Source organism: Microtus oregoni, unplaced genomic scaffold (genome assembly GCF_018167655.1).
Source record: "Microtus oregoni isolate MIOR12 unplaced genomic scaffold, Mior012 000005F_ref0000423, whole genome shotgun sequence".
NCBI classification, from domain to species: domain Eukaryota; kingdom Metazoa; phylum Chordata; class Mammalia; order Rodentia; family Cricetidae; genus Microtus; species Microtus oregoni.
The window spans coordinates 65,757,003-65,784,796 of record NW_024543064.1 but is presented as its reverse complement, the minus strand read 5'-3'; the positions used below and the strand labels follow the sequence as shown (position 1 = coordinate 65,784,796).

General features: G+C 39.5%; 1 protein-coding gene across 12 annotated transcripts in view; it reads right to left on the bottom strand.

Annotated features, from left to right (window-relative positions):
* Mpdz (multiple PDZ domain crumbs cell polarity complex component) overlaps positions 1-27,794 on the bottom strand; it is a 155,553-nt gene that overhangs the window by 56,651 nt on the left and 71,108 nt on the right. For 8 of the 12 annotated variants that reach the window (XM_041651581.1, XM_041651580.1, XM_041651586.1 and 5 more), the window contains 8 exons: positions 27,558-27,722; positions 25,753-25,938; positions 24,567-24,776; positions 23,436-23,552; positions 21,726-21,893; positions 13,324-13,593; positions 12,955-13,078; positions 5,133-5,331 (listed from right to left, as the gene is read on the bottom strand). In XM_041651581.1, coding sequence (XP_041507515.1) covers positions 5,133-5,331; positions 12,955-13,078; positions 13,324-13,593; positions 21,726-21,893; positions 23,436-23,552; positions 24,567-24,776; positions 25,753-25,938; positions 27,558-27,722 — 1,439 coding nt within the window. The remainder of the gene's footprint in view (positions 1-5,132; positions 5,332-12,954; positions 13,079-13,323; positions 13,594-21,725; positions 21,894-23,435; positions 23,553-24,566; positions 24,777-25,752; positions 25,939-27,557; positions 27,723-27,794) is intronic. The other 4 variants (XM_041651582.1, XM_041651585.1, XM_041651589.1 and 1 more) reach the window with 2 other exon arrangements.

The following is a 27,794-nucleotide window of genomic DNA, read 5'->3' as shown; positions in this document are numbered from 1 at the left end:
CACGTTTCTGAAGCGCAGTCTCATGGGCTTGAGGCGCTCTGAGATGTGACAACACTGTGCAACCCTCCAAATCCTCAACCACAAGCATGCCATCATTTATATCGCAGAAATAAGGTAAATGCCACCAGAGACAGTGAAGCAGGAGTCTCTCAGAACACAGCTTGCTGCATCACCATCAGCCCACCAAGAGAACACTCAAGTCCCCTGGGAATCCCTTGTGACATTTCGACCCCAAGGACTAAACTATGAGCAGAAAACACCAGTTAGGAAAATTTCCCGAGGCAGGATGAAATCATTGCCTTTTCCCTGGCCCAGCTTAATTTATTCATCTATTAAAAAACAAAATAACAACAATAAAACACTTCTTTAAGGTGTTACAAAAATACTGAATAGTAGATTTGCTGTTTGCACTTCAAATTCCATGAGATAAAAACCACAAAATAAACTAGGCATCCAGAAAATCCTGTTGTATGTTATATAAAAAAATTAATATAAAATCTAAAGGTAAAAGGAATGTAGAGAACCTATATAGATTCTAAAATTCGAGAGAACTCATATAAATAAACTCCGAAGTTAAAGTCAAGGGAAAACATGTGGGTAGAGTAGGACACGAAAGCAATAATACTAATAACAAGCATTGCCTGTTTATTACTCAGTTTGAAACCCCAAGCAGCATCTATGAGTTGCCACCTGTATTTGCTGATTGACTTCTATCAAAGGGCAATAAATGAGGGTTTTAGAAATATTTGTTAGCAATCAGGGTTCCCTGACGTGTGGGAAGTCCAAGGACCACCCACCTCCATCCAGGCCTAGTAAGGTGAGCATCCAAACTGCCTAGGCTCCCCCAAAGCCAGTGCGTGCAGTAGGATCAAAAACCCATTGTCATTGTTCTTGAGTTCTCAGTAGTCCTCATTGTCCGCTATGTTCAGCAAGTCTGGTTTTATCCCATGCTTTCTCATACCCAGGCCAGCTGGCGGTGGCGGGGAGGAGGCAGAAATCTTTAATAAAGAAATAAATAAATAAAAAAAACTGGGGCGATACATGGATGGCGACTCCAATGAGAATTTGCTGAATTAATTTTACTGTGTTTCTAATTTCTTTTAATGAAAGAAACAGCATAAATATAAAAAAAAAGAAATATTTGTTAGCAAGGAGAAAGAACAAAGGCAGCAGTTGCCATGGTCATTCAGCCCGACATGGACAGAGGCTACCAGAAAAGGTATCCCACAATGCAACAGCACACATACATAGCAGTTCCAGCATCCGGCCAATCACACAAGCCATACAACCTCCATATGAGTCAGAAGAGGGCCAAGCTGAAGGGCAAGCTCAGACACACGTGGAAGCAGATTATCTGGGAGCTGCATAAAGCCTTTAGTGTAACCTAACCTCTGGCTGCCCATGGAAGGGAGGAAAATAGCCTCCTTTTCAGAGATGCTGACATGTAATAACAGTTCCTAATCCGGGGACTATGCCTGCACACTCAAGACACGATCGGTCTCACAAAGGAGCCTGAAAGCTTCGTGGCTTGTGAAAAGGATTTCCGAATAAGTTCACAACCATCACTGCGATGAGAAAATGTAGCAACTGCACAGCTATGCTGGAATTTATATTCTTATAAATGAATAGCAAGCCAAACTGTACACACTGAATCTAATCTGGATCTATTCCTGCACTGGGATGTTGTAAAAGCATGAAATGGTTTTCACAGACAAGTTGTAACACACAGCCATAATGAGCTTTTGAGTCACCGATACTCACACATAAAGGGGGCTCGATCGTCAGCAGGTGCTGCGGAGAATCTAGAATGGGAAGCATACGCCGCGGCATCTTTTTACAATGGTGTTAACAAATGTCAGTGTCTTGTGCTGAATGTGAGACGCATACATATGCAGTTAAAAGTGGGTGCTCCTGGATATTCTCCCCCTTTCCACCTCCCTCTCATCTACACCTCCCCCAGAAAAGCATCTGCTCTTCCCTGGTGTCTATAGCAGTGATTATTAACAAGCATGAAAAAATGTAACTGCAATCAATCTTTTATTCCTTGATCAGGAATTCATCCCACACATTGGGTTAAGGCAGGTGAATTCTGATTCAGCTCAGTAATTATCTGGCAGATGTTATAAGCAGCTGCTGCTAAGCACAAAACCCTGGCTATTATTACAGAAATGTGGAGGAGCTCCTGGCAAGGTAGAGTGAAAAGAAACAGAACGCATTCTTGTGAGGCTTCACATCTGGCTTTCCATCGGAAACAAGGAGGCCTGGAACTAACTGGCTGTTCTTGAACTCCAGAAACTTGGATTATCTCTTAGGCATGCCTGAAAGCACACAAACTTCATAGTTTTCTATCCTGAAAGCAAGAGAAGGGAGGGCATGTATTGTTTCAACAAGCAATTCTTTCTTTCCCTATGGCCAATCAGTTGTGAAGTTGAGCCAAAAATATTTATTTATGTATGTATATATGTATGTATTTTAAAGTTTCCATCACTCCTAATAAGCAATATAGAAGAATTGACTGAACAGAGCTTAGAGCCAGGCAATGACAACAAAGCTTAATTGGCCAGAGGCAATTCCATTGAGAATAAAGGAGCAACTGGACTTCCCTTTGAGAGAATGACCACGGTAACCTCAGTGTATCGCTAACCCCTGCTTCACAAAATGGAAGTGACAGAAAGAGGATAGGTCCAAAAACACTTGAGAGAAAACCCAGAGAACACTGTTCAGCAGTCCGGCTCAGTGTGACTCACATAACGTTCTGTGTTTCGGATAAAGGACTGGGGAAGAATGAACTGAGTTTCTACCATTTGTTCAGAAGTCCACTTACTGTCATCTGAGTTAGCATCGATAGGCCTTTAAAAAGAATGGTGTATTTTATAGGCATGCTGGTGTGTGGGTGCAGATGAATATGAGAAGGAAGTGTGTAACACTAATTAGCATGTGCATAAGAGAAAGACTGTCTAGTAAATCTGTGTGAAAAGACTGACGTGTGTGTGTGTGTGTAACAGAGAAAGACTGACTAGCATGTATGTAAGAATGACTAGTGTGTGTGCATGTGTTTGTGTGTAAGACAAACTAATGTGTGTGTGTGTGTGAAAGAAATACTGGTGTGTGTGTGTGTGTGTGTGTGTGTGTGTGTGTAACACAGAAAGACTGACTAGCATGTATGTAAGAATGACTAGTGTGTGTGCATGTGTTTGTGTGTAAGACAAACTAATGTGTGTGTGTGTGAAAGAAATACTGGTGGTGTGTGTGTGTGTGTGTGTGTAACACAGAAAGACTGACTAGCATGTATGTAAGAATGACTAGTGTGTGTGCATGTGTTTGTGTGTAAGACAAACTAATGTGTGTGTGTGTGAAAGAAATACTGGTGGTGGTGGTGGTGTGTGTGTGTGTGTGTGTGTGTGTGTGTGTGTGTAAAACAAACTAGTTAATTCCCAAAGATGGCAGATTTTTCTTCTTCCTGTTTCACATGTAACTGCCAGCGTGTTTTGACTTCTGAGATGTGATGCCAGGTTTAGGAAGTTAGCCCCCTAGATATCTTTCAAAGTTATAAGCATGCAGCTGCTCAGAGGATTGCGGGTTTCTGGCTAGATACACAAGTGAAGAGGAAAAGCAGAGACAATACAAATCATAAGAAACGGGAGAGGAGGCATTCTGAATTTTAATCTACTTAAAACTTCTCTGCAGTTAGCTAGATGCAGGACCTATACTTTTGAGATACTTCTGAAATTTCAACCATCATTTAGGGGAAATTCCAGTACCAAGTTTGGATTCTGATGCTGCGAGCTCGCAACATGTGCATTACTGAAAAAGAACTCAACGTTCAATCATCAGACATCTGCACTTCATACCACACCCAATCATGTACGCTAAATAGCCTGCAACAAACAATTCCCATGTGCTTGACATCATTCGCCTTTAGGCAAAAGGTAGGGCTGGCCACAAGCAAAAAGGAATGGACTGAAAAGTTTCCCCTGCGTGTAGCACAAGGACTGACTTTTAAAATGATGTTCTCCTGTACTCTTGTTACTAAAAGATAACTAAAAAACAGCCATTGGATCTCAAGATGTGCTCTACTGCACAGTAAAGTCAACAGGTGCGCGGAATATGAAGGCACAAGTGAAGATTCTGCCTCAGTGACAGCTTTCTCTGCAAGACAGCAGGGGCTGCTTGCACTGCGATGTGCTGGATGCTTATGAACGGCAGAGCAGAAACCACATAGTCAGTATGCTCTAACGATGCATATTCTGCAATGGAATGCCATTGGTAATATATTATAGGAAAGTGCCCCAACCCACAAGTAATTACTACCAATTTAAGGTAAGCAGCCTTCCCCTGAGCTCTGAGCTTTGATCCCTTGGACAATAAGCACAAATACTCAATGATGAATGTTAGAAGCTAGAGTCACATCGGTGAGGTATGGCAATAAAGCCTGAGCTGCCTTTTATGGTGGCTCAAGGAACATCTAATAATGTGTGTGTGTGTGTGTGTGTGTGTGTTTGTGTATACATACATACATATATAGACAGACAGACAGACAGATAGATAAGTGTGTTTTTAGAACATTATAGACTTGTAGGAAAATTCAAGCACCTCCTGGCAAAATAAGCTACAGGTTCTATAGGCAGAAGTTATCACACAGATGAGAAAATCTCCATGGGCACAAGGGAGCTCAGGAAAGAAAGCCGTGGCTGACTGGCCTTGTGCTCTTTAGCCTTCTTTGTGCCTGGCACTTGGAGAACTGATTTGGTTCTGGGATTTCACATGGAGTTCTTCAGTAGTGTGTGCTTCTTTATACTGCGGGTTGGGGCTTCCCAGGAGGTTTGTGAGATTATGAGATGCATGAAACATAGGATATCTTTCACAGCTATGATTCTTACAGAAACAGCAGAAAAACAAAACCAGAATTAACACTGCACTGTTAGCAAAATTCAACGGTGTCACAATCTTCTCTATACCTGAACCAGAATCAGGAACTAATCAGAAATAAAGCATTGAGTGATTTACACGAAATCAATATGACAATTCTGTGCATCAAATAGAAAAATATACTTACTAATAAGAAAAATATTCTTATTAATGAGATGAAATTTGTGAATTCCCCAAGGCAAATGGGCCCAGATGACACTTACTTTATGTCGGGTCCAATCAGAGAATGTCTTCTCAACATGGCTCGTGCCTGGGCATTGGTTAAACTGATGGTTGACTCTTCATTGATGGACAAAATGCAGTCACCAACAGCAATGCGGCCATCTCGACTGATGGCACCTCCATGAATAATGCTCCGCACAATCACTCCCAGGCCATCTTTGTTAGCACTTACTGTCATCCCTGTGGGAGAAGAAACGCTGCTGAGGACCACAGACAAGGTTTCCAAACTCACCGCGATTTAGCATTCACTTACAGCCTTGTAGATAAAAGGAAATGAGTTAGGTTCTTAACCACTAAAAAGATCTTTGAAATATGTTTCATCAGTCATAGTTATGCTTGTGAGGTGTGTGTGTGTGTGTGTGTGTGTGTGTGTGTGTGTGCGCGCGCGCCATGGTGCACATGTGGACACCAGAAAACAACTTTTGGTCATTTCTCTTTTTCTGCCATCACTTCTGGGGAGTGAACTTAGGTCATCAAGCTTGCATGGCCGGCATTTTTACTTGTTGAGTCATCTTGCTGGCCCATAATAAAACATTCTCAAGTGATTTAAGATGTTAGTGAGATTGCGTAAAGATAAAATATTCCATGTTTAATACAGAAGACATCAACACAATTTACACTACAAAACTGAATGCAATTTAGTGCATTTGATGTGGTCTGCCTTTCAAGAAAAAGCTCTCTTCGAGAAGATACCATATGATGTCAGACTCGTGTTCAAACAGCAGTTCATAGTTTTTACATGTAACATACTAACTAAAGGCAGGACTGCAAATGGATAGCCTAAGATGGCAGTTATACCTTATGCCTAGTTCACTCATTCATCTCTATCTATAAAGCTATTTGCTAAATCTTACACGGGTTTCTTAAGATATAAAATATAGAGAACAAAACTACCAACATTTCTGCAGCTTGGGCTAAAGTCTTGACCCTAGGTTTGAATGTTGTCTATTGTCCCAAACCAAGAGAATGGAATTCTTGTCTATTTCATTTTTGTCTCTGAACTCTATTCAGGTCCTGATGGGGCATTAGATATTCTTCACATATTCCTTGTACTTCATATCAAGACAAAAATTTAATCTTAGTCATTATAATGCTGTATGACTTTTAATTTTTCACTTCCTCTCATTTCTATGGGTTTTCTTCTATTATAGTATCCACCATTGTTCAAAGAGAAACACTGGAGTGGTGGTGGTGGTGGTGTGTATGTGTAAGTGAGTGTAGTGTGTTGGCATTTGTGTACAAGTGTGTGCGGAGGTCAGAGGACAACCTCAGGTGATATTCCTCAGGAACTTCACTATTTTGATTGAGTCAAAGTCCCTCTTTGGTCTGGAACTTCACCAGATAGAGTAGGCTAGCTAGCTATCACGCTGCAGGAGCCAGCTCATTTCTGTCCCCAATATCACCATAGCTTGGATTACAAACTGCCTAATACCCAATCTGGCTTTTAATGTGGGGTCTAATGATCCCAATCATGGCCTCACACTTGACTGGTGTTTCACCAGTTGAACCATCACCCCATTCCAGGAATTATTTCCGTTACTATCTGACATCTTTCCCTAAGAACTACCATTTCTATCTCCAAATACTACCTTGAATCTATTTGCCTTTCCACACTTCTAAATAAATCCTGGATCAAACCAACGCCATCTCTTGCTTATAATTTTGGAGCCCCTTGACTAGCCATCTGCTTTCTGATACTTCCCTTCCAAAGCACTATACTCAATGCAGAAAAACAATTCTAAAGAGACAAATCATATCCGATGTGCATGAACCCTTCAACAGTTTCCTAAGATACAATATATCTGTCAGTACAAGACAGAGAACACAGAAGGCCTGCTGTCCTTGAACCTTGTATCCTTTCTATCACGGAGCCTTGGCCCTGGAGTTCCAGCCACAGCATAGCTGCCTTCTTTCATGTATACAATTAATCTCTTTCCTTTTTTCTCTTTAACCGATACGTTACTTACAGTATGCTCTAATGCTCATTGTCAAGTTCCTGCATCACTTTCCCCAAGCAGCCATTCTATATAGGCTATTTGAATTACTGTTACCTCAACAGCTTATCTGCACCTATTCAAACACAAAACTTCTATATTTACACTTAAAATATTTCAAATACAATGTAATGTGGTAATATTTTCTTTTTTTTCAAACAAGACTGTATGAATAAATAAGACGGAGAGATAAAGGCATCAAGTATTTTTCTTGTTCCTGTTTTCTCTTCTTGTAAGTTGAGACCTTTTTTGTTGTTGTTGTTGTTTCAAGACAAAGTTTCACTATATAGCTATGGCAGACCTGGAACTCACTATATAGAATAAGCTGATTTCAGAGAGTTCCTTTCCACCCCACCAAGTGCTACAATTAGCATGCTGGTATTAAAGACAAGAGTCACCACACCTGGTAGTTTTTGTTGTTTTGTGTTGTGGAGACAGGGTTTAAGTCTACAACTCTGATTAGCCAGGAACTTGCAATGTAGACCAAGCTAAGCTTGAACTTGCAGCAATCCACCTGCCTCTGCCTCCCAAGTGCTAAGGTACATGCTACACACCATAATGAGTTTTTTTTTAAAAAAATAGAAATGTTGACAAAAGTAAAAAATTCATTTTTAGGTTATTTTCTGGATAAAATAAGTTTTATTATCTAAATACGAATACCAAATCATATATTTTAAGGTAATTTTGAAAATATTCCCTGTAATATTTATATTCTGGCACCACATGTCTGGAAATGGGAAACCCACTATCTTAGAGTTAAAATGCGAAAACAGACAGAGTATTGAAAATTGCAAGAGAGAAGGATCAAGTAACTTACAAAGGCAGGCGTATCAGAATAACACCAGGTCATTTGGCAGGAACAGTTAAAGTCAGAAAAACCTGGAACTATGCACCTCAAGCTGTGAATGACAACTACTGCCAACAGGAAAACTACCTACTAAAATTGAAAGAGAAATAAAATCTTTCCATGATAAAAATAGACAAAGGAATTGATGACCACTAAGCCACCTCTCCAGGAGATGCTGGAAGAAAAACTAGCACCTCAAGAGAAGAATAAACACATCAAAGATGTCAAAAGGAATAAATAAACAACACCTGGATGGTCAATAAAAAGAGATATAAGAAAATGCTACAAAAAAGACATCTTTCAATAACAACTCAAATACAGTCACAATTCCCCCAGTAAAAGCAAAGACTACTGAATTATATTTAAAACTGGAACATAGCCTTCAAGAACATAGCTCACCTCTTAAATATTTACATCACTTTTGGATAAAAGGATGGGAAGTTATCCAAGCAAATATAACAAAGAAACAAGCAGGTCTAGCTACTTCAGTATCTGACAAAAGAGACTTTAAAGCAAAACAAATCAGAACAGATAAAGTTTTCCTCATGATCAGTACATCAAGAGAACATGCACTTCTAAACACATACACACCAAATGTCATACAACAAGCTCTACTGGGGCCAAAGCCACAGAGCTGGCAGTGTGTGGATTCACCCAACATACAGATGTGAGCAAGTCTTATGGACATTCACTAGTTATAAAGCTAACTTCAGAATATTGTTCAAAATAAAGTTCTGAAAGAATTGCCCTGCATCGGTGGACAATGCTGGGCTCAGAAGATACAAAGAAAAGCACAGAGCAAGTAAGTCATGGGATGCATTCCTACTAGTTAGTGGTCAGGGAGATCCCATGGGATACATTCCTACTAGCTAGTAGTCAGGGAGATCCCATGGGATACATTCCTACTAGCTAGTGGTCAGGGAGATCCTATGGGATTCATTCCTACTAGTTAGTAGTCAGGAGACCCTGTGGGTCTCGAAAGTAAGACAGGATATTGCCACTGCCTTTGGTTACCCACCATAACTTAAAGTGGGTCTGGCCACACACACACACACAACACACATATATATTCTAATCTCTAAATTTAGTAAGCATAAAGACTAAACCACTGACATGGTGGCACATGCCTTCAATTCCAATAATTATGGATTTTAGTGATGCCTGAGATACATTGTGAGACCCCGTCCCTAAACAACAATATCAAAAACTACAACAAAAATATTTCATAAAATTTAAACAAATTAATAAGGAAAGCTTTTCCAGAAGCCTATAATTTATTAATGATTTCTTTTCAATGTCAGTAGAGAAAGAGGTGAATCTTTCAGAAGAGAAAGGCTGCAAACTTCAAACAGGCTTAGAGCAAACCATGACCCCAAGCAGCTGATGATTGCACACCTACCAGAACAAACTTGCCTGCTCAGAATTCAGCTTTATGTTACTTTAGGTTATAATAAAAACACCTTCCCACATTAAATCTTAAGTATACATACTGAATTACTTTAATATTTATGTTTATAAAATTTTAAAATTGAACTTTTCAAGCTTTCTTTATGTTAGTACTATAAAAATCTAACCATTGAAATCTTCTGAGAAATCGCCACACTGCTTTCCAAAGTGGTTGTACAAGTTTGAATTCCCACCAGCAATGGATGAGTGTACCCCTTTCTCCACAACCTCTCCAGCAAAGGCTATCATTGGTGTTTTTGATTTTAGCCATTCTGACAGGTGTAAGATGGAATCTCAAAGTTGTTTTGATTTGCATTTCCCTGATTGCTAAGGAGGCTGAGCATGACCTTAAGTGTCTTTTGACCATTTGAATTTCTTCTGTTGAGAATTCTCTGTTCAGTTCAGTGCCCCATTTTTTAATTGGGTTAATTAGCATTTTAAAGTCTAGTTTCTTGAGTTCTTTATATATTTTGAAGATTAGACCTTTGTCTGTTGCAGGGTTGGTGAAGATCTTCTGTCAAATGAAATATTAAGAGAAATGGTCTCAACATGGTAGGCTTTGAATTTTAACTCTGAAAAGCTCAGAGGCATATTCAACATCTTGACATGATGTCATTAACAAAGTTCATACTTAAGAACTAAACTTTCAAGTTAAAAAGTTGCAGTAGAATATCTCACAATGTTGAAATAACTTTACAATTTTGTTTGGGGCTACAACCATACCATTTCAACTATATTTTAATAAATTTATATTATTAAAATAAAATTATATTTTAATAATAATAAAGCATGTCTGAAGATCTGAGCGTAAAAGAGCTCCACTGGTCAACCTTACAGACCAGGCAATGGTAACACACACCTATAATCCCAGTAGCCACACTAGTTTGCCACAGAAACTGGGCAGTTCATGCCTTTAATCCCAGTAGTCACACTAGTTAGCTATAGAAACTGGACAGTGCATGTCTTTATTCAGAGTGGTGCACAACGTTAATCCTGGCCCTAGAGAGGATTATGAAACGGGAGGGAACAGCTTGCAAACTCAGTCTCATTCTGAGATTCCTGGAGGCAGGATCGCCACTTCGGACTGAGGTCGAGGTAACAGCCAGTGACTGGTTGCTTTGCTTTTCAGGTCTTCAGGTTGAACCCCAATTTCAGTCTCTGAGTTTTTATTAATCATGCTTTAGTACTTAGCTGCACAGAGCCAAACGTGGCCCACAGACCTCACCTTGGACACACATGTAAGAGGAACCTTACTGAGTAGCAAGATATCAAACAACAAGGGCCTAAACTTATAAAAACTAGAGTTGGTGTGTAGCCTAGTTCTTAGAGTGAAGATGCAGTAATATTTCTAATACTACAAATAAATACATACAGCACAGCTGAATGGCTCTTGTGCTCTAACAGGCATAAGCTAAACTGTAGTTTGCTGTGATTTCCTGTATCAACATTACTTTCATATTCACAATTGAGGGATAGTTTGTATTTTAATTGGAACTGAAGTTTAGAAGAATTTCCACATATGATAAGGATACTTTTAGCCATTATTATTTTTTAACAAGATCTTAATTAACTCATAGCATTTTTCCACCAAAAGTTAAAAGCTAACATGAAAGCACTTCAAACACAGATACTGCAGATAAATAAAAAATAAAATGCAATGTTTACTTACAATGGAATAGAATTTAGTCTAAAAAAGAAGGGCACTTCTGTTGTATGCCACTTGCGATTTAAAGACATCAAGTCATGCAAAATAGTTTCAAAAGTTTAAGTACTGTATGGCTCACTTACTTGTAACTAGAACAAAAACATAGGCCTAAGGCAGGAGGCCGATCGCCATATGAAATTATAAAGGCACTGAAGCATTACATCCACTATGCTGTTCACACACAGAGCAGTGAAAGCTTAACCAGGAGAGATTCATCCCCTCTCTGAGTGTGGAGGGGAGGAGCTACACTGTGGTGTCTCTGTGCAGTGAGCCTGAGATAAGAGAACAGCAACTGTTTGGTGGTGGAGTAAATACATTTCCGTGGTGCTTTCTAAATGAGGTCCGGCTATCATGAGTTGTTTGATAATAAAAACACTTCTGCATTTCTGTAAACATCATCATGTTGCATTCCATTACCGTTTCTCAGACCTACAATAAACAGCAGCATCCAAATCTTCTGCAATGAGGAGAAAAATCTTACATTTGTCAAATCCAAAATATGAGGTACAAAACCTGTTGAGAACTCTTCCCAACATCCTACAAAGTGAGCACAGAGCCACATGGCTCGAGACGCTCTGCTGAGCAGTTGGAACTGAACAGATGTCTGCAAAACTTATCTTAAGATCAGTAAGTTGAGGAAGATCCCAGGGGCAAAGCCAATCAGTGAATTTAAAATACATGCATTATTGCATATTTAGTATGAATACTTAATGTATACATTGATTATATTTATATGTCATACGCATTTCTGATATAAGTTGTATATATTCTACTTGAAATACAAGTATCTTATGAATAATATTAATAGAATCATATGACTAATATTCATTTTTTTCATTTTTCCTTTTCGTTTTTATCATTATTTTATATGCAATTAATCAGTACAGGAAAACACAGCCTGTCTTGCAATTCTCCTATCAGCTGGTATTGGTGGGTATCTAGCTACCACCAAACAGAACAAAACCTAGAAGAGTCTGGGGGGAGGGTTGGTTCTGTTAATGTCTCTTCCAAGACTCAAGTTCCATCAGAAATGAGGTCTAGTCATATGATAGCTGTGTAAAGATGCTTGTTGGTTGGTCACTGTAGGAAGACAGTCTCCGATGTGAGCTAACTATTAGGCTACATTTGGGCATTTGAGGTTCTGATGGATGGTCCTCTATCAGTTCCAAGCACAGAAAGGCTGCCTCTCTCGGTGTGGGAACAGGTGTGCAGCTCTGTCCTAGCAGCTCTGCCTACTGGCACCAGGGATTCAGCTCCTCAAAAAGTCTGGGTCCTTGTAGGACTTGTGATTGAGAAGCAGGCAAGCCTGTTAGGAGCAGCAGAGAGCTATCTCCACCACAGGTTCTGTGTGCAGACAAATGGAGACTATGAATAACCTGCATTTATATTTTGGAAGTGGCACACCTGGCAGGCTTTAGTTTTCTATCAGTGAATGAAAGAAATTAAATACAATCTGACTCTCGCATAACTAGCAATATTCAAAGAAAGTAACAATTTACTTTCCCAAAGATCTTAGAATTCCAATTGCTGACTTCTCATTTTCTAAGAATTCCTTTGTTGATTTGCTACTTCACACACACATACACACGCACACAATTCAAATAGCTTTTACTAGAATGTAAATGGGAGTTCTGAATACTTGGAAATAAGAAAATAAGGGGTGTAAATAGTATGAAATAAACAAACCCGTTCTCATTTCAGAAAAAAGAATGAGCACATAAAAAGAAGCAAGAGCATTTCTAGCATCCATTCTCTGCAGATAAAATGATGTTGAAATCCATTGTCCTCTTGCGCGCCGAGGTGCAACTTACCCAGACTGGAGCTGCCTTTGGCTATAGTAACTGTCCTCTCAAAAGCTTCGTGGGACATACTTCGTGACGGTACAGACTCAGCATCAGAAGCCAGAGACCTCTGTTCAGGTAAATACTCGGAACCCCAAAAGAAAGACAAAAGAAAGTCACATGGAAAGAAAATTAGACTTTGGAATGGTCATTTCAACATTACACACGTTCCCCATGACTGCTTTAGCAAGAATCTACAATCGATCAAGTTCATGGTCACCTGAGTCAGACAAGCACTGATCCCACAACACTAGAAGAGGCTCAGGATGCAACTTTTCTCTCTCCCCTCCCCCATCATCTACCAAGTGACAATACCATATGCTGGCTGCAGGATGGTACCTTTTGGGCTACAGTAGGCAGAGCAGGGGCAAGCTCTGTGGTGCACAGGCCACTTGGTAACTGTGAGGGAGCCCATTCTACTGTGTTTGCACACTCATAGTTTTGTTCAACACCATTCGCAGGTGTGTAGTCACTGAGGGTGAAACCAGAAGTAGCTGCCATGCTCATGGGAGGAGAGGCAGCATGCTGTCTCTGCAGGAGGTTCTGCGGGTAGAGTTCTTCCAGGGACAAAGGAACACCAAGGTCTGGGTCAGAACTGCCAGTCATATCCTGAGAATGAACAGACAAACCACTCATCAAATCTGAGACTTAAGAGTTATCTAAATTTATTATTTTTAGGGAATTATTAGTTAGTGAAAAATAAAACACTCATTTTTCTTCACTAAGCATGCTTCCTACATGGTTTTTAATTTCATAGAGGTGTTACATTATATCTCTTACAAATATTGTATCTCATGTCCTACTAGTTAGACTTGTCAAATAGGTTGAACATAAGATAATTTAGTTACAATATTTAGTTCTAGCTACAAACAAAGCAAGTTAAAGCTACAAAGAAAAGCAAACAGGTCATATTCCCAAATCACACATGCTGGAAGTGGCTATACATTGAGAGTAGCAAGTATGACAGCCATGGATGTGGAATCCCAAAACCCTCCAGGAGCAAGTAATTTACAGGTAACTATTGGTATTCGTGCAGAAGAATAAAAAGCCTTGAAATTCAGATTACTGCAGGAAAATCTGCATGTGCTGTAAGACCAAACAAGCAATACTAAATCAGAACTACAAAGCCTATGGTCTAATTTATTTTCTATCATTAGCAATCTGTATATATAAAAGAGCCTGTCTTGACAGCTACATATTAGAAATTTTCTAAAATTCCTTGAAAGTTTAAAATTCTCCAGACCTATATGAATGCACATGTCTCCTCACAACAGACATATTTTAGCATTTACACCCTTGGGGCAAGCATCTGCTTTAGAGACTGCTGTTAATAAGTATATGTTTCCCTTAGATTCCCTTATCAACACTTTTGTTTTCTTTCTTACGATACTGGGAGTTAAATCCAGGACTTTGTACACACCTTGCAAGCATCGTGCCATGGAACAACATGCATAGCACTCTTCAATACTTCTAACGTACAAAGGTCTTAAGAATATGTTCACACATGAAAGGTTTATGTATACTGCTTATGGACAGAGAATACTAAGGAAGTCTGTACATGAGACTCCTTTGTGCATTTATGTTGCCAGGATATATATCTGGAATCAGATACTGATCGACCCATTTTTATGCATTTGCAAAATATTCCAGCAAGTATGTATATATACTTGCATATGGAGTTAATACTTAAAGAACCATCATTAAGTGGTATTTACACTTTTCTCCATTGTCTTTATATCTTGATGTCAGTATTTAAAGTCGACTCCACCTTCCTTACGAGCAAAATACTGCTGGTAGGCAATGGCGGATTGTAACTCTCGAAGCTTCAGTTCAGACACTGGTTAACAATTAGTTTAAGTTTTGGCAAAATTTAAACTTATCATTTTCTACTCTGTTCCTCTCACCTATTTCAATGGGGGAAAATAATAGATCCTAGCCCAAGACTTTTAAGGGGAAGAAGAAGAGTTATAAACAGGCTTGACGTAATAGAAAGTGCCCAACAGACCTCTGCCAGAACAGTTGTTTATGTAACACAATGTTGTATTGCCAACCAAGCTTGAATCAGATGAGCTCATGTATCCCAGTGTTCTCTTGCAGGAGACACTGAGGTGCCTATGAACTACTCTTGCAAACCCTGTATTTGCTTGGAAATAAGTTCTGGAAGAAGGGTTCTGGGCAGCATTTTCCCATGCATTCCCCTGACAACCAGCACAGCTAAACCTGTGCACCTCAGGCAAACACTCGCTCCACATCCCTCCTTGCAACTCTCACCAGGTGCAGTCACTTGTTCTTTTCAGGATGTGAAGTCTGAGCTGAAAGCAGTTTCCAGAATCTAAGTCTGCATACCTAATATTTTATCATCACAAAGTTTTTCACATAACCAAATTTGTCATTTGGGGAATTCTGAGCTTTATGTACTTCTCACAATCCCACACAGAAGAAGGGTGACATCTTCTAGTATTTTTCTTCTACTTTACAAATAACTGTTTGACATTTTAGACATCTAGAGTCTACTTCAGATGTAGCTCTCTTCCTTTTTGTTATGAATGTAACTATTTGAAACAGCCTATTGTGCTTCTTGTCTTCAATTTAAGGTATCATTTTTCTAAATCATCAGATATTCCCAGCACAGAGAATAGATACAGTGGTTTCACAGAAGTATTTAACATTATTAGTATCCTTAGGAACAAAGAATGGGAAGAAGCCCGCCTCAACACCCCACAATCTAGATGGGCTGTTGGCTGCTGGATCCAATTTCAGTTATTTTATTCTTACAAATAAATAAAATACTTACCAAAGGATTGGTAAGTTTCAGAATCACTAAATTAATTACAATAATTACTGGAAAATCATCTCACTCATGCCTCAAAGAAACATAATCAAAACTGCTTTTCATCAGAAAAAGCAGTCTATCCACCCTTGTTAGCTGGGGTTTACTGGAAATTGTACGACAAAAATGTCCATGCATTATTCATGGGAAGTGGCAGAGACGCTGGAAGGGAATAGCTAATCAACAAGGCAGATAACACACGCCTACTGCAGAAGCTTATAGGTGCTGAATAGCCCACTGTTTTATCTTTAAACATCATAAGAATCTAAAAGTAAAACATTTTTTCCTCTTGTCCTATGTTCAAAATAATCCTGCCATTTACCAATGCTTCTTGGTATCGTAAATGAAGTCTTTCAAAAATCCATACTAACACTTGATATATTCTTGTTCTTAGGAATAATGGAAAGAGATGAGAAATTAAAAAGACCAAATATAAATGAAAAGCTGTATTTCATAAGTTTAATTCAAGACTGAAGGTTACTCATTACCACACTACTTTTCTAGATAATGATTAATATAGATTGCTCAAATGCAGCTTTTGACCAGCTGCAGCACCAATGTAACAGAGAATTCCTTTTGTACTTTACAGTCCCAAATGCTATACTTACTGTCATTCACCCATTTGTTAAATGAATTCTAATTGGTCTTAAAATTAAAAACTCAGAGTCAAATATAGGTGTTAATGCTGAAAAATCAGAGAAGCAGAGCAGCCAGCCACTAGTTCTTTTTTGTTGTTGTTCTTTTTTTTCTTTTTTTAATTAATTAAATTTAAAATTAAACAATTTCCGCCTCCTCCCAGCCTCCCACTCCTCCCCCCCCCACTCCACTCCCCGTTCCCCCCACTTCTCTCCCTCGCCCCCCACTCCTCTCCCCCTCCCTCTCAAGTCTGAAGAGCAGTCAGGGTTCCCTGCCCTGTGGAAAGTCCAAAGTCCTCCCCCCTCCATCCTGGTCTAGGAAGGTGAACATCCAAACTGGCTAGGCTCCCACACAGCCAGAACACGAAGTAGGATCAAAACCCAGTGCCATTGTCCTTGGCTTCTCAGCAGCCCTCATTGTCCGCCATATTCAGAGAGTCCGGTTTTATCCCCTGCTTTTTCAGTCACAGTCCAGCTGGCCTTGGTGAGCTCCAAATGGATGGAAATAGAAAATACTATCCTGAGTGAGGTAACCCAGACCCAAAAAGATGAACATGGGATGTACTCACTCATAATTGGTTTCTAGCCTTAAATAAAGGTCAGTGAGTCTATAATTGGATATCCTAAAGAAGCTAAATAAGAAGGTGAACCCAAAGAAAAACATATAGCTATCCTCTTGGGTAGGGGAAGTAGACAAGATTGCCAGGCAAAAATCGGGATCTTAAGGGTGGGGGGGAGGGGGGTAAGGGGAGATGGGGAGAGAAAAGTGAGAAGGGTAGGATGGGGAGAACTTGGAGCAACGGGATGATTGGGATAAAGGAAGGTTGGATAGGGGAGCAGGGAAGCACATATCTTAATTAAGGGAGCCATCTTAGGGTTGGGAAGAGACTTGGACCTAGAGGGGCTTCCAGGTGCCCAAGGCGAGGTACCCAGTTAGTTCCTGGGGCAGCTGAAGATAGGGAACCTGAAATGATCCTATCCTATAGCAATACTGATGAATATTTTGCATATCACCATAGAACCTTCATCTGGCGATGGATGGAGATAGAGACAGAGACCTACACTGGAGTACTGGACTGAGCTCCCAAAGTCCCAATGAGGAACAGAAGGAGGGAGAAGACGAGCAAGGAAGTCAGGACCAAGAGGGGTGCACCCACCGATGGAGACAGTGGGGCTGATCTATTGGCAGCCACTAGTTCTTACCTCTACTGAATCTTCATACCTAATGGACGATCCTGTCTCTAGGAATTCTCACACTGAATGTCTGGAATTTCTGTCTCTTTCTGCCTTATATTCCTCTCTCTGCTTAGCTTTATACCTTCCTGTCTCCACCTCCCTAGTGCTCGGAGAACTGGGATTAAAGGTGTGAGCCACCACCACCTGACTGTTTCTCTTTTAGACGGGATCAATTTTGTGTAGGGAAGGGTGGCCTTGAACTCACAGAGATCCCTCTGCCTCTGTCTCTCAAGTGTGGGGGATTAAAGATATATGCCACCACTGCCTGGCCTCTATAGCTAACTAGTGTGGCTAGCTTTGCATTCTGATCTTCAGGCAATCTTTATTTGCTACAGCAGAAACAAGATATCATCATTCCCATTTTCTGAGATTAAAGTACACTCCTCTTTACTATTTTCATATAGTTCTTAGCATGCTAAGGGCAACATCTTTCCTTCACAATGGCCAGCAGTTCCTCCCCTGATCCTTCACGGTTATCCTGCCGCCTGTTGGTTCAAGCACTTCAGAGAGTTTTCAATCACATGCCATTCTCTAAAACCACCCAGAATAGATGCAACCCTATATGCAGCAGGGTCATACGCTAGAGAATGCTGTAGGATGTCTGGGTTGCTTTTTATTAGGATGGAATACATTAGTTGTGTTTGCTGTGTTAAGTGAAAAGGAAGGTTTATCTTAACCAACACAACTTCACCCTGTACTAGAACATACAACATTTCCTGGAGAGCTAGCTGTCAGTCATGACAGACAATTTCATCCCTGGTGACAGCCTGAGAATGTGCTTGTAACAGAATAGACTGCAGGGGGCAAAGCACATGGCCATTAATCTTTACCAATTGTTTTCTTAGGTCACTATTTTACAGCAAGGATTTCTTCAGAAACTATGTTGAGCCTTTAAACAAACATTACCTAACATTCAATTTTGGAGAATTTTGTCAAGTCTTTAAAGCAATAATAAATTAGTTTTCTCAAATTAACTCCCAAAATTAAAATCTAAAACAACAACAAAAAAAAAGGGAAAAAATGTTCAATGGCTACAGCTAATTGATACTAAAATGCACCTTTTATTTATTTTTATTTCCTGGGTCTTTTGAGACAGGAACTCACTATGTAAATCTTTCCTTGCCTAGAACTCTAAATCCTCCTGCTGAAGTCTCTACTGGCTGGATTCTGGGGCATAGGCCTGAATACCCCCCACCCCACCACCATGCTTGGAAAAAATGAGTATTTTAATAAACTGCCTGTAATTCATATGACACAGGAGTGGATAATTTAAAGCTGTAAGTATTAATGAATAAAGTTAAGATAGAATACACACTCCCCCTCCAAAACAGAGACTTCTGTGAACAGAGGCAGCAGCTCATGGCTGCTAGCCTGCTGCTCTGAAGCTCAAGGCTTCCCCAAGAGTAAGCACATGCTCCAAGATCAGGCTTTATAAGTCCCAGTGGCTTACACCACCAAATTGTAAAGAGCTGTCTCCACAGACGTGAGCTCTGCTTACAGTCTCTACATATTAAGTGAAAAACTGGAGGCAACACTAAGGGCCTAGCGTTCTACTTCACCGTTCTGAGAAATCTGTACTTGGGCATCTTGGTTTTTGTTAAACATCCATATGTGAGACACGGTCAAACACTGTACATAGCCACATACGCTTAAACAGCCGTAGATGCTAATGGGCTCTTTCTAGTCACTGAAAAGTCTTGAGGTAAGCTTACATTTTATCAAAAAAGGTCGATTCTGAATTCCTTAACAAACCCATTAAGATGAACTTAATGCAAACAGGGAGGACAGATCATACAATTTATTTCAGTTTTATAATTTCTTCCTAGTAGAACTCTAGGTTCTAAAATTCATAGACAAAAACAAAAGCAAAACACAAGAAAACACCAGTGTTGCAGTATTTAACTAAGGAAACTGAAAGCCCACAGGAGGTTTAAACACCCTCATTAATGTTTTATTTGTTGGTTTTTAGTTTAAATATTTCAGTCGTCAGGCCAGCTTGCCAAACCTTGATTCAACAAAAGAGTAAACTGCTTAGGAAAAAAAACAAGGCAAACAGACTTCAGCAAGTCAATATGTTGTGCTGGATATAGCCAGCGTTTTCCCTGTAAAATGTATGCTTCTCGGTATGCAGACTGTGTCGTCCCTTTAAGTAATAATTACTACATTAAACAATGCAATCTGTCCCTCTGGCAAGGTGCAGTGTGCAATGCTAAGGACTGGGAGATTCCACCAGGATATGAAACAAGCTTGCAGGCCTAAGGCCAGTCAAGAATGAACATGGTCCAGACAGGTTGCAGCCAGGGACCTCAAGTGTGCAGGCGAGGAGGGGCAGTTCACTAAAGCTGGTACCTTGCAAACCGATTCAAGCAGGGTGCCCTGTGGCATGGGCAAGGGTAACAGGTGCACTTTAGACATAACACAAAATGCTATGCCAGAACCCTAGCCAAAACCAGTTGTTAATCAGAAAAGAAAGGAAACAAAGCCAGACCTAAGGGATCCTACTCCCCAACCTACTCATGAATGAGGCCCTTTCCCACTGAATTCAATGTAGCAGAAAGTACCAATATCACGTTAAGAAAAAATGTTGTCAAGTGTCTGTATCTTCATGTTCGTTTACTTATATTTCCAACACAGAAGAGAAATTGTGTCCACATACGAACTGTCTGCCAGGATGCTCTGTTCTATTGTCAGTCACTACTGTACACAACAGATAGATCAGAGAGAGCAGAGCCCCCCATAGCCTGGTTTTCTTGGCAGTAACTTGTGCCCTGAAGATGGAAAGTACCACATGCACATATTTTAGGTTTTCTCTACCCAAAATACAGATATTCATAATGTGTATATATGTGTGTGTGTGTGTGTGTTTATGTATAACAGATTTATAAATCAACTCTTGGACATTCTAAAAAATCAAAAGAACCAGCAGGCAATATAAAATAAAAATGACTGAAATAGATGCAGAGATAAGTAAAAAATAATGACTAAATATAGAAAAACACAATCTCTAGGAATCAGAAAATCCAAATTAAAATATGTACCAACATGCCAGTGTATACTTATAAGTTTGCACAGATGTTAAAATATTACTTTTGAACATTACATGGTATGCCACCAAGGAAATTAATAGGATATTAGCATTTACACTAATAACCCATTTAGAACAAGGACAGCAGATGTGTCATGCAGTGACTGTGCCCTCCAATCACATCCACTGACAGCAACATACCCTGCCTTCTACTGCCATATCTATGTAGGGTATTCTTTGACATCACTTTACATTAATGAGTACACTAAGCATAAATGAGCTAGTCCTGTTAAACTACGATAAAAAACTTACGATATCCTTTTGCTTAAAAGTTAGTTTTTAAAAAAATACTAAAAACAAAATTATTCTAATTTTTCCAAACATACTACTAAAAGCCTAATTTGAGAAATATAGTATGAAAACCTTAAAAAAAAATCTGACTCTGTTTCTATCAGCCTGTCTAGCAAACATTAGAACTATTCACTACTAATCTAAACAATTAAAAACAAAGTGAAACTACTCTGACCTGCTGTGTATCTGACTGGAGAGACCTGACATCATTAATATGCTTATATGATGATCTGAATGAGAATGGCTCCCATAGTCTGTACATCGGTCCCCAGTTGCTGGACTGTCTAGAAGGATTAGGAGGTGTGGCCTTGTTGTAGGAGATGTATCATTGGGGGTGGACTCTGAGGTTTCAAAAGGTCACTCTAGGTCCATCTTAACATGTACCTGGCTCTTGTTTGAGGATAAAATATAAGCTCTTAGCTATCACTCCAGCGTCCTGCCTCCCTGCTTGCTGCCGTGCTCCTGCCATAATGAACTTACCCTCTGAAACTATAAGCAAGCTCACAATGAGATGCTTTCTTGTTTTAAGTTATCTTGGTCATGGTGTCTTCTCACAGCAGCAGAACACTGACTAAGACATGCTACTCCTACAATTCTGAGAAACGCTGACCTCCAAAGGTTACGCACAGACTTTTCTCCAAAATGCATTGATATTCTGTTGTACCTTGGGAGGAGATGATGGAAGGGAGGGGCTGTAGTTCATGCCATCACTACAGGCACTATCATGGAGAGACAAAATGGAGGCTTGGGTAGAGTAGACACTGTCATCATCAGGAGAGAACTGAGTCTCAAATCTTGACTCAGCTGCTGATTCAGCATCCGGTGCATCTATCTAGGAACAAAATAAGACCAGCCGTTATGGTACCCTATCACACATCACTGTCACTACTTCAGCTAAAGGCACAGCTGCACCTTCTCTGTCTGTCCTGCTTCCAGCATGTGTCTTTCCTACTCCCAACCATTGAAAGTTGCATTGAGACAGCAACACAACAATAGACAGAGTGCCCACAGCAGAGGCCGCTGGCACTGGGCGCTACCACATCCCATCAACTAAAGAACAAAGGCAACAATCAACAAAACATTTAACTTTAAATAGTTACATAAGCAAATACATAATATTTTATGATGCAAAGAATCTGGTTATTGTACTTCATATTAAACTAATAAATGGTTTTTCATAAATGCAGCTCTGTGGTTGTCTAGCTAAGATGTACAAACCAAAGAGTAACTTTGCGTTTGAGCTAGAATCACAGCAACAATGGAGGGGCCTGATCATAGAATGGCTCCCAGAAGCATTAAGTAATAAACATTTTAACAATAGCAAGTCATATTACTATAAAAAGCTGTTAAAATGCTACTAGAATATTTCAAAGTGAGTCTCAAAATATAATTCAGAGACTGATAATACATTTTAAATATTTGTTCAAATTCACTAACAAGCTACAATGTGGAGGTTATCTTCTACAAACGTACATTATGTAAAACGATCTGAGTGATAAATACATAGTGTGTGCTATCTAGTATTCCTGAGCCTTATACCAGATTGTAATAGACATGTTCATTTTAAAGTACTACTAAAAGAAAACTCCAATAGAATTCATATACCTATCACTGATGCCTTTAAGTCTCAATTAGCTCAATTACAATAGAGATGAAACATGAAGTCCCCAGGAAGTTGAGTGGCCAGTTCAAAAAAACAAGCTCATTAGCAATATCGAGGACTCTTGTGACTATTACAAGGCACCGAGTTTCCATGAGAATGGAAGTAATCCTCTCAATTGGCATTATTTAAAGGGTTAAAAGATTCCAGCCAAACCCCAGAGAGGATATTGTTTCATAGAGTACGTTAAAGACAATGAGCTAGGAATGGCTGCATATGCCCTTAATCCCAGCACTCAGGAGGCAGAGGCAGGTGGACAGATGACTGGCAGTTGCAGACAAGCCATAGCAACCTGGTGAGATCCTGTCTCAAAAAAGACAAAAAAATGAATGAATGAATAATATCTTTGTGTACTATGACATTTCAGAATGAACTTGCTATGGAAAGGCACCTCACAATGTCCAAACGAAGCACTGGAGGAGGTCAAAGTCACCTCATATCTTAAGTAAAATGTGGATGTATTATACTTATTATAAATATATCAAAGCATTCCAAGAATAACTATTCAAAAAATCTGTAATTTAAAAATACTAACAAAAAGAATTGTCTTCCTTCCAAATTAGTATTGGCATAATATATAATGTCAAAGACCTACTTATCACTCTCTAGTTTAGAGCAATGTGTACACACTGAGCTTCTACATACACTATGCAAGTGAATCAATACAACTGCAGCAGAACACGTATTAAAAACAAGTCAGCTGTGGCCACTAACCAGAGCCAAGTCGGCCCTGAAGAGGGCTTTGTCAGGCAGGCCTGGCTCCTTACAGGGGTGCGGTGAGCAGAGAAAGGCGTCCTCCTTGGCAGAAACATATCCTTCTTCTGGTGAAAGCTGCAGGAAATTGGTGTGGAGAAGGGGTTTGTGGGAAAGAAAGAAAATGGGAAAGTGGGAGGGGGTAAGAGAAGGAAGAATGAAGAGTAGGAATGGAGACTTCATGTGATAACATATGACCGCAATATAGATGGGAACTTCAAACTTAGACGAACTTCAAACTTAGACACTACTGGTCTTGACATTTCGTTTGAAAGGACACAGAGGCCTTTCTTCCTAGCATAAATGCCAACAATTAGAGAAGAACCTCTATCTACTATTTTTTTATTCTTGCAAATTACAATCAAAGTCAATGATTTTTATAATAATCTTCTGATCAGTTTTATCTGCTAAATATTCTGGCTAAATAATGAAAGGCAAATTTAAGGATTAAAACTTTAAAAGCTGCAGAATAAAGCATTAAAGAAAAATCAACGTTTGTTCTCTCTTTCTAGAGTATTATACAGGATGCAATTTTCTTGACAAGGAATGTTACTGAGGACATAATGAACTTCTCCAACGTCTCTAAAATAAGTGGAAAGCACCTCTTCCCAGGTAGCCATTAGGATTCTTGTGAGAAACTTTCAAAATACGTAAAACAACCCCCTGCCCCTACAATTAAGAGGGGGCAATGTGAGAGCTTAAATACAACACGGTTTATAGGACCAAATGACACCTACCTGCCATCTGCCCGAATCCCTCCTGACTCACGCTGCAGTCCTGAGCCCCTGAGAACTCTACACTTGCCCTTCACTTTCTAACAAGAAGGGAAACGTTAATTGTCTTACCACAATCACCCGGTATCAGCAACCCGTGGGGTACTTTTATAGGAAAGGCATTTTTCTATTAATCAAGCTCCACTGTTAGCGACAGAAATACTCAAAGTATGTTTCAGTGTAAAAAGAATATGAAACATCAACTTCAAAAAGATTTTGATTCTAAATAGTTATTGTTTTTTCCTAAGTGGTAGTAAAGTGTCTCCCTAGGCATTTCCCTAACAAATAAACAAGAAATCAATAAAATCCCAGTTCTTACAGGCAAAGGTTTGGCCACTCCTATCCGCACTATCCCGGAGGGTGCTCCCTTCAGAGCTCCCACAGCCTCTTCAAGACTGCTGTTTTCCAAGTTGATGTCGTTGACGAACATGAGCCTGTCGCCTGGAAGAAGCCGGCCATCCTTTTCAGCAATGCCACCAGGCACCAGAGAACGAATCACTATCACAGTGCTTGCTGGATCGATGGGGTCCTAAAGGGCAGAAGGTGAAAAGAAGTCCGCTCTTCTGACATTGGAGTAAACTTTACAAGTTAACCCTTCTAACTGCTGAGTGTCTGAAGGTTTTCATGGAGGCTCTAATGGATACCTAGCACAATGTGATGTCTATTTCATTTTGGAAAGATCAGAGGTGTTGCCAAGCACCATGGAAGCCTCATTTGCTGGTATCAAATAATCCCCGAGATAATATTAGATAACTTCAAGAGGACATTTTAAGTTTGGGGTAGATTGTTAAGTTTTACACTATCACTTGAAGCTAGATGTCAAGGGCACTTGTAACCATAGTATTTACAGATGGATGCCGTCTGACACAGGCCTTGTCCTTTAGAAATGAAGAAATACAAAAGAAGTCATTCGGTATTTGGTGCACATGGCACAAGTACAAAATTGTTAAGAGTAACCCCTGTGTTTTATCAAGCAATGTTCAGCATTTCCACCTTGCCTCACAAAAAAAAAAAAATTCAGGGAAGAGTGCAAGTCATACTGAGCCAATTTATAAACAATCATAAATTTAGTAAAAATGGCTGGAATGTTAGAATTTGTGATATATCCAAGTACAAACTCATCTTCCACATTATACAGAAGAATGAAATAGCAAATACTTTATGGATTATCACTAAAATATAAGTTGTCTGTTAAGAATATGGAAATGAAAATATTCCTCAAACGACAAAAAGAACCCACTGTATTATGATACTCCTTAAAAGCATTGTGTTTTCCTCAAATTCTTGAGCTGAAATATAAAACAGTTTAATAACTATAATGCTTAAAGAAACCTTTTATAATAAAAACGAAATCATACCTATCGTATTACTATTCTGAGAAATTAATTTTAACAATTAAATGTCATTACTAACTATAAAATAGTATTTTCTTGTTATCTGATAGCCTCAATTCACTTTTAAATTATGACATCTTTTCAGCAATTAGGAAAATAGGATCTCTTTACCTGGTAGTCTAAAATGCTGAAGCCAAGGCCCCTGCTCCCTTTCTCCAGCTCTATGGACTGAATGGCAGCCTCCCACATGGCCAGTGGCGTTTGAATCTCCTCAGCATTCCCATCTACAGCAGACATCGCCAGCATGGGATCCTCTGTCTCTGAAGAGCCGATGAGCTCACCGAGATCTACATGAGGCTGAATAACAGATCGGGCATCTCTTATTTCATAGGGAACAGCATTTGACACATGTATCAACACTCAAAATAAAAAAGTTGGGTTCCTGTATCTGTACAGAATAAACATTCTCAAAAACCGAGGTCATAACAGGCATTAAAAACAAGCAGAAATTTCCTACAAGCTTATTAGGTGGTTACGCATCTATGGCATGGTTTATAGGTGACTTTCACTTCTTGTATAAATCTGAATTACCTCTAGGTGGAGAATAAAAAGAAGTGTGTTGTTACTAACTAGAAAGTATTCAAGATAAATAAAGGCTAAATTCAAGAAAAGATGGGTATGTGTAAAGCTTTGAATTATATACAAATAAGGCCTCCTCAATACACAGAAAGGTGCATTATGTAGGGGTGACAGTTACAGAACATCTGACGTAGAAAGTGGCCTTCAAAGGTTAGCCTCTATCTAGAAAAACAAATCAGAGGGAAAAGAGCAGACCCAATATATCTGTATGAACATATCAAATTTAACAAAGGTGTTTGTCAGAATAAAATTCTAGTTTGTGTGCTGCCTTTGCTTTTGATATTCTATTGCACTGCCTAGAGCCATGGACACAAATCTTCTTCCCTTGCCTTCCTGGGGCCATGTCATGTAAACAGGTGCATTTGTTGGCACCCCATGAACACGTGCTTGCTTCAGCACCATGTGAACATGTACACACGTCGGCATCACATGAACCCGTACATGCATATCCGTGGGTCAGCTTGGGAGTGACATACAATTTAGAATACTGTTTCTGCCCTATGATGACCACCCATATGAATAATAAACTATGTACCTGATCCATTTAAGCTGTAAAATTATTTTATTATATTGATTCCATCAGCATAATGTAAATGGAATTCCTTCCTCCTGAGATCTGATTAGGGTCCTATGCTAAATGTGCATAGCACTTCCTCCAACAAGTGATTACCTTAGGTTTTGAACACTGTGATACAAACAGGTAGGAATAAGGAGACAGGAATATATATGCACATCACAGAAAGTTATTTGATGTCAATTATGAGTTCAATGTTCTCATCTTCTTACATTAAAATGCACAAATACATTAAAACCTATATATACACTGAAAAATATCTTTCTATATTTTAGCTATTCACTAAATGGTTAAGTGCAGACCAGAAACGGCTGGTCAGGTATATAAAAGTATCTTTTTTCATCTGTGCACCACACATACACTACTTGCATACTTCTGCCAACTGGGACAGAACTAGTTAGTAGGAACGCTGCAGGTACACAGTGATACCTAACATCAAGTACAAGGTGTGCAGTGGTACCCCCTGTAAGTACCACTACACGGTGATACCTAACATCAAGGTCAAGGTGTGCAGTGGTACCCCCTGTAAGTACCGCTGAAGAGAAAGTCTCCATGATGGACATCATCCTAACCTACATCTTACAGAAACAAAAATTGATGTTCAGAAAGGTGAGGTGACTTGTCTAGGTTAAGCATCAATTCTATAAGCATAGACTGTGTTAAAAATGAAGTATTAATGAAAATAAAAATACCTTAACATTTTAACGCTATTAAGCCTTGCTGTGATGCGTTCAAATTAGCGATGTTTTTGTAAGTCTCATACCTTTTCTGTCAGCTCAAGGTCACTCATGTCCAGGCCATCCAGTTCTGACGCGGCGGTGGGTGGCACAGTCCGGCGGCAGCACACCATTGTCACATCTATGGGCAGTTCTTTTAAAATATTGACCACGTCTTGATGATTTTCTCCAAGCAAATTTATACCATTCACCTGCAGAAGAACACACATGCCCACAGAAGATAAAGTCTCATAACAGAAAGATTGTTTGAGAGCATCCTTTTC